The sequence below is a fragment of the Patagioenas fasciata genome, chromosome 3 (genome assembly GCF_037038585.1).
Source record: "Patagioenas fasciata isolate bPatFas1 chromosome 3, bPatFas1.hap1, whole genome shotgun sequence".
NCBI lineage: Eukaryota > Metazoa > Chordata > Aves > Columbiformes > Columbidae > Patagioenas > Patagioenas fasciata.
In genome coordinates, this window is record NC_092522.1 from 124,998,785 (window position 1) to 125,006,876 (window position 8,092).

General features: G+C 48.7%; 1 protein-coding gene across 1 annotated transcript; it reads left to right on the forward strand.

The window, feature by feature from the left end:
• The first annotated feature begins 400 nt into the window (after positions 1-400).
• LOC136100202 (interferon-induced very large GTPase 1-like) lies at positions 401-7,684 on the forward strand. The gene has a single exon (XM_065835073.2). The coding sequence runs from the start codon at positions 401-403 to the stop codon at positions 7,682-7,684; it is 7,284 nt and encodes a 2,427-aa protein (XP_065691145.2).
• The last annotated feature ends 408 nt before the right edge of the window (positions 7,685-8,092 follow it).

Consider the following 8,092-nt stretch of genomic DNA (forward strand, 5'->3'; position numbering starts at 1 on the left):
TGAAAGGGTCCCAAGCCTCCTGGATTGATACCAGTGTTGGAAGGACTTGGTAAGAGTCTCGTGTTGTCGATGGGACAGGGGGTGAATGCACGGAAAGGTTTTGTGCACTGAAGGAATCTCTTCAGTATCCAACTGAATTGAGACAGAGACAATTAGCAGGTTTTTATGTTAATGTAAAAAAGGGTGTAAAGACACATGTACGGTGAGAGCATCAGCTGCGTTATAGGTACCAGCCAAGGACCTTTGCAGTGCATATGGGAAAATAAGTGAAGGGGAGACAAGAAACAGCAGCCGGGTAGGAGGAATCCCCTGGGCCTGCAGTTGCTGGAGAGCCCTCTTGTAAGAGGCCATGACCTCTCTAACATTCCTTAAAGACAGACTGTTTTCCCCTTCCACAGCCATGGCTTCACAGGAGGACACACAAAGAGGTGAGGAAAAGGCACGTCTTGCTAAAGAACTGCTGGCAGAATCATGTGACAAGGAAGGACTGGATGCTGGATACTGGCTGCCCAAAATGTCAGAGATACTGGGAGTGAACTCCAGAGAAGCCCTGAAACATCTGCAATATGAAGACTACCTGAAGCTGGAGTGCGAAGTACGGTACCCCTGGGAAACAAAGGCGCTCCAAAAACTCCTGGAACTAACAGACAAAAGAGCAACTTCTAAGGAAAGGGCAAAGGAGAGACAAGAAGCGACCAAGCTGCTCCTGAAGGAGCTGAAGGAAATGCACGACAGCCGCAGCCACAGCAAGGACGCTGTAAGACAGAAAGAGGAGGCTCTGTGGAAAGCCATGGGGATTCCCAAAGAGTCCTGGGCCCCACCAGAGAAGTCAATGATGGAGGTGCTGGGGAACATCCAGAAGCAGCTGGAGCAGCAGGAGTCGTCAGTGGGCAGGGCTGAGAACATCTCGGACGCGGAGGTCCTGATGCAGGCGTCAGGTGGACTGGCCCTGCAGGGCATTTACAAAACCAGCAGAACTGCAGATGTGCTGGCAAAGCGAGAGCAGCTCATCAGGGTTCCCAGTGGGTTCCTGCTGGCAGGTCCGGAGCAAGGGTCGCTGTTCGATAGGAAGGAGTTCTCCTCCTCTGCAGCAGAAGCCACTTTCACCAAGTCCATGGAGCAGCTGGGGTTCAGCATCAGCGTTTCTGCCAAAGCCAGATTCTGGGGGTTTAATGTTGAAACGGGTGCAGATTACAGCAAGTCCTCGTGGTCGGAGGACACCCATCGGTCTTGCTTTGAGCAGAGCTACATTTGCACCACCAAGTACCGATACATCCCTCTGGCCTCCTGCTACTTCCAAAAGCATCAGCTTCGCCTCTCGGATGCGGCCCTGCGGGAGCTGCAACGCATCGAGCGTCTTTTGAGCATCACGGAGGAAGCAGAGAGGCCCAACATGCTGAAGAGTGGGTGTGAGAGCTTCTTTGAGAGGTTTGGGTCCCATGTAATCCAGGGTCCCCTCCACTTTGGGGGGATATTCTGGTGGAAAGCATCTATGGAAGGATTCAGAGCTGAGCATCGGGAAGAGATGAAGCAACACGTATGTAAAGTGCTGGACTCCTACGTTGGGGCCAGTTACGGCATCTTCGGTGGCAGCGCTGATGTTTCGAAATCCAGCTCACAGGCTTCTTTCCAGGGAACAGACAGAAAAAATGTCCACACGAATGTTCATCTGCATGTGACCAACACAGGGGGCCCGTCAGAGACGGATTCTCTCCCTCAGTGGCAAGCGGGCCTTGTAAGTAACAACAGAACCTGGTCTGTTATCGACCGAGGCTTTCAGCTCATCCCAGTGTGGGATATAATCCAGTCCAATCACAGCAGTGATTTTAAGTCCAGCTATCAAGTGAGCAGCAGCCTCAGGGCTGCGTACGCAGCGCTAACGAACCTCTGTGTCGAGACCATGTTTGGGGAGGAACTGGACAGTGCGGTGGAAGAGGCCAGAGCTTGCATGGAGCGCGTGAAGGCCTGGGAGGTGCCGGGGGATGAAAGCAAACTGCTTGCGCTGATAGATTTCAAACACAGTCTGAATGAGAAAACCAAAAGCCACAGTGTCTGGATCAACGTGTGCCTGTCGGACAAAGCGCTGCAGGAGTTCCTGCTGAATACTGTTCGGTTTTACCAGGAGTCACCTCCAGAAAACACCACCTACATCAAGTCTCTGTTGAGGTGCCTCCTGGATCCTCACAGCTATTCTGTCAAGGATTTCCCCAACTCTTCCCTCATTATGCAATGGATCTTCCATACTGAGCACCCCCTTCCTGAAACTGCCCGTGTGTCTGAGCCTGAAGATCTCACCAAGACACTGCTGCAAATGAAGGACTACATCCAGGAAGTCACCTACGCACCAGAAACCTCTGCATCTGCCATTCATGAAGCAAAGATAAAAGCCACCCTGACTGCAAGCCTGGCTGTTTACTCCTTGCTCCAGTTTCTCCAGGACAGGGCACAGAAGGACATGGAATTGTTGGTGCACATCATTACAACCAGCACAGGATACCAGGTGGAAAGGGGCATTTTTCAGCGCCTCCTTGGATATCCAGAACTGAACTTCATGGTAACTGAAATGGAAAAGGGACAGAAGGAGTATCTGAGTCTGAAGGAGCAAGATGTGTACAGAGCTCAGGCCTTCCTGCTGCTGACGGGCCTGACTGTAACACCCAACTACAAAGGGGTGTCCCCTGAGGAGAAGGCTGAGCGTCTACTGTTCATGGAAGATCACATGAAAACCTTATGGAGCACAGAGATAAAAACTCTCCTTGAAAAGCACAGTTCATTCAAAGACTGGGAGATGCTGGAACGGGAATTGCGTTCCTTCATCGAGGGGCGCGTGGAAGACACACGTGATGATCTGAAGAAGCACAATATAACCAAAGACATGGAAGACACTTTTCAAAGACTAGAGCCTTCCAGTCAGTCCAAATCCAAATCAGACGGCAGCAAATCCAAAGCAAATCAAGCCATTGCGAACCAAGAGTTCCTCCACTTACTTAAGCGCCTGGGACTAGAAAGTCACTATCCAAGAAAAATGGGGACAGAAGATTTCCACGTCATATACAAGACATCTTTACATGACAGCCAGCCCAGCAAGGACAGTGAACTACCCTTTTACTTCTTACAAAAGCTATTAACCGTGGATTATCGGGTGAGGTACCTGACTTGCAAGGACGAGAGCGATCCAGGACTCACACCTGTGCCAGAACCCACAGAGCAAGAACATGAACCCTCGTATTCCTTGGATGACTTTTTCATGGATTTGGAGAGAGAAGCCCCTGCATGTGCCAGCAGGGAGGGTCACGTGCACCCCATGGACCTCCAGATGGCAATTTTCCATTGCGCTGACGATTTCATGAGACAGTACATTGCAACAAAGCTTGCCTTCTGCCAGTTTGCACTGCCCCTCCTGGTCCCACACCCGTGCACTTCACAGATAGAGTTCCCCCTCTGGTCCCTCAGTCAAATCAAAAGGAGCTGGAAAGAAGCCAAGAAGTCGGGAAAGCAGGTCCAAAGTAACAGTTACAATAACAAACTCATGTATCAGGCCGAGACCCCCATCGTGTCCTTCCTGCGGATCGGCAGTTCTCCCTCCTCTTCCAAGTCCCAGATGCTGAATGCTTTGCTGAGCAAACAAAGACATGACACTTTTTTCCACCGACATTGCAAAGGCAGCACCAGAGAGTGTTTGCTGATGAAAGGTGTTGTGGAGATCTGCTGGTACTGTCCCCGGGGCAGTGACGATGACAGCTTTGACTGCTGTGTTGCTTTCTGTAACCTGCACGGAGACGCGAGGGATCACGAACAACAGCTGCAGTTTTTACAGGAGATATCCGCTGTGACCGTGGCTCTCGTATCCGAGACTGATCAGAGTGACAAGAAAGGGATGAAAATTTTACGTGAGCTGTGGCAGTCGCAAGGGCCTTTGGTTTGTCTTTTCACCGAAAAGGAGAACGTTGCAGCTGGCCGATCCAGCCAAAACATACGAATTGGTATCAAGAACAGAAACGAAGCAGAATTAACAGGCGAGCTGACAAAAACAATCAGGGGTCTCCTGGCAGGGTCTAACAGGCTTTTCAGCCTTGACGCCTGCCTGGACAAAGCTCACAAGCTCGGCTTCTTAGTCGATGAAGATGCAGAGGCGTGTGTGACAGCCAAAGAAGAGGCAACAGCGCTGGTGAAGCTGCTGAAGAAAGAACCGTTGTCTGAGATCAAGTCCCGGCTACTGCCTCTTCAAGGAAAACTGTGGTACCAGTGGTGCAAAAGTGACAAAGAACTCACTCGCTTGCAGGAAAAGTGGAACAAGAGCATAGAGCATCATCGGAGTGAAATCGAATCAAAGAAGTTGACGATAAGAAGAAAGCAACTACAGAAAGCATTCCCCCTCAATCCTCTAATGAAATCAGTCCTTGTCTTTCTCCACTCACAGCCAGCAGATACCAAGAAATATTTCCTGCAGTGGATGAAGGTCTTTATGGATGACCTGTCCTCCAATCGCCTTGGTGACCTGAAGAGAGAATACCACGAGTTATGGTCTCAAGTCCTGGCGATAAAGAAGAGCAATGACAAAAATGATCTCAAACAACAGTTGCAGAAAGATTTAGAGGTTCTCTCCAATAAAATGGACAGTTCATCAATTGGCCTTGAGCATATTTTGAGAGAGGTCGGGCAGATTTACGAAGCTCTGGAATCAACAGACTCAAAGGATGAATATGTTGTCAAACTGCCTGGAATTGCAGCTGATCTGATGGTTTCCGGGTATCCCATCGAGCTGATGGATGGTGATGCTTCTTATGTACCATTACGATGGGTCGGAGCAATCTTTGACAGCTTAATCGAGAAGCTGGGGGACCAACGAGTATTTGTTCTGTCAGTGCTTGGCATCCAGAGCACAGGGAAGTCAACCCTGTTGAATGCCATGTTTGGTCTTCAGTTCAACGTCAGTGCAGGGAGATGCACCCGCGGAGCGTTTATGCAGCTAATCAAAGCGGACAAGAAGCTGCAACAGGATCTGGGCTTTGATTACATGCTGGTTGTTGACACAGAGGGACTCCGCGCCATAGAGGTGGCCAATAAACAGTCCGTCAACCACGACAACGAGCTGGCCACCTTTGTCATTGGCATCGGCAACATGACCCTGATCAATATCTTTGGAGAAAATCCTTCCGAAATGCAAGATGTCCTTCAGATTGCTGTGCAGGCTTTTCTGAGGATGAAGCGAGTAAAACTTTCTCCAGGCTGCCTGTTTGTGCACCAAAACGTGGGAGAAACGACTGCCAGGGAGCAGAACATGGAAGGACAAAGGCGTCTGCAGGAAAAGCTGGATGAAATGACCCAGACAGCTGCCCAGCAGGAATTCTGTGAGGTCTCCTCCTTCAGCGATGTCATCCACTTTGACGTGAACACCCACATCCATTACTTTGCTCACCTGTGGGAAGGAAACCCCCCAATGGCACCACCCAATCCCATCTACAGCCAGAACGTCCAGGAATTAAAGAGCAAAGTTCTCCAAGCAGCCAAGAAGGAGGCACAGGGCAGCATTTTGAGGCTCTCGGGCTTGAAAGTTCGAATCAGTGACCTCTGGAACGCTTTGCTGAATGAAAACTTTGTTTTCAGCTTCAAGAATTCAGTGGAGATTGCTGCCTACAGAAAACTGGAAGCTGCATTCAGTCAGTGGTCCTGGGATCTGAGGAGTCACTTCTTAGACCTACAAATGAAACTGGACAATAAAATTCGGAACGGGGACTTGCAGGAGGTCAGCAGAGAACACCTTGAAAATCAAGTGCAAGAGACGAGTGAGGCCATTTGTGAAGACATGGAAAAATTTTTCAAGGAAGACGGAGACTGTGAGATACTGGTCCAGTGGAAAGGCAACACGGAACTGAGGCTGAAAGACCTAAAAGAATCTCTTCTTCTTGAGACAAGAAAGAAGTGCGAGAACCTTATAGAACTAAAGAAGAACCAGTGTAAACTGGAGGAAAGGAGGTCAAAATATGAAAAGGAGCTCCTGGCAAGGAGCAGGGCTTTGGCTCTGCGTCTGAAAGGCCAGAGCCTGAGCAAGAGGGCACTGAGAGGCAACTTCATGTCTCTATGGGCAGAGTGGATTACTGAAGTCTCCTCTGCTGCTCCCCCTCCAGAACAGGTTAATATCGATGTGCACATAGAAAATGTCCTTCTAGATCACTTTAAGGAGCCTCACTTACATGAACGAATCAGGAAATTTCCCAGACATCCAGAGTTTTCTGTTGACTTGAAGAAATACGTCACTAAGAAAAGAAAATTGAAAGGATTGTGGACTGTGAGTTTGGATAATGCTGATGAGGAGAGCATACACCGCATTACAGATAACATCATAGCGAAGGTGTGGGCAAACATTGATAAAAAGGAAAAGGAGAAAAGGGATTACAGTCCAAGTCTTATTCATGAAATTCTCAATGAAGTAGAGAAAGGTACGAGTTCTGTCCCTGACAACGCAAAATACAGTTTTAATAAAGATTACAGAATAGATTTATCACTCTATCTGTGCCGAATGGCAGCAGGAAGGTTTAAAGCCATGCGTGAGGCGTTCCAAAGAGCAAATGATCCAGTCGTCTACCTGGAGAGCAAGAAAGAAGATTTCTTCACATGTTTCCAGATTTCCTGCCAAGGAGCCACTTCTGTCACAACATTTGCTGTTTTCCTGTGTGAAAAGATCGGCCCAGCTCTTCGCCAGGCGGTCTATGAGAGAACAGCTCTGGCCATAGCTCGAGACGTGAAGGGTAAAATCCCCGACTTCAATGGCAATAGATCCTCTCTGGAAGTCTGCATACTGAGATACCTGGCAGAACAAGAAAAGTTTGAGCATTTCAAGGAGTACCTTTATTTCCCAAGAGACTTTTTCCAGCGTTACATCAAGACTCGTGTTGAGACCTACTGCTTAGACGAGAACAGGAGGCTGGAGAGGTTTTTAGATGACTCCCTTACTCACTGCTATGAGAGCATCCAGTCGGCTGTATTTGCATCAACCAACGTTGTCAAAGACAGAAAAGACAGAAAAGACCAAATCTCTCTGTGGCTGGATGAATTTTGCAGGGCACTTGGAGAGGTGCTAAGCTTGCCCAGAAGGGACCTGCAGGGCATTGAGCATCAGGAGGTAACAGACATGGAGTTCCTGAACAATGCCATGGCACAGGCACTGGTTCCTCTGAAAGAGCAGCTCAGGGAAGAGTTTGCTGGAGCTGATATGAGCTGGTTTGAAAGGCCACCCCACACGATCCTGGCTGAGCAGTTTGCAGGGTGCTGGGAGCAGTGTCCCTTCTGTGGGGCGGTTTGCACAAACACCATTCCGAATCACGATGGAGAACATCGGGTTGTTTTCCATCGTCCAGAAGGTTTGACGGGATGGTCGTGGGTTAATACAGACAATCTGAGCATTGATATTTGTTCTAGTAGCGTTGCAAGTGACTGTAGATTCAGGATTGGTGAAGACACATGGATCCCCTACAAGAGATACAGGGATGCAGGACCTCCTTATTCCTCTTGGAACATTCCTCCCGATCCGTCCATGCTGGCATACTGGAAATGGTTTGTGTGTCATTTCAGGACACAGATAGAAGAACGACACACTATGAAATTTGTTGGCAAAGGAGAAATCCCAGCGTCATGGCACAGAATTACAAAGCAGGAAGTGCTTAAGGAACTGGAGAAGCTTTAGGTCAAATTGACATGAAGAACCACAACTGCTTTGCATTTTCGATGACCATAGCAGAAGTCTGTCCACAAAATATTGTTATAATGACTATGATCTCAAGCCACATGAAGAAAACTATATCTAGCTGCTCACAAAGATGGGTGAAATGAGCTGTGCTACTCCTGCCATTGCTCAGAAATTCCCTTGCTTCAATATAAAGTCAGATTCCTCTTCCCTTCCTGCCATGAACATTTACCTCCGCTGTGCCTTGGAGCAAAAAGAAAAACCTTCCTGCAGCGAGTGGTCGTACGGCCAAGATTAAGACCAAGAGCCAGATGAAGAGCAAAGGCAGCATTAGAAAGCACCAGTTTTATCAGCTGCTGCGAGAAAATAAGTGACACGGCAAAGCAATAGTTTTCCTGCAGTGAGTAC

Excerpts from the sequence above, each read along its gene's own strand:
- LOC136100202 (XM_065835073.2), top strand. The coding sequence starts at position 401 with ATGGCTTCACAGGAGGACACACAAAGAGGTGAGGAAAAGGCACGTCTT.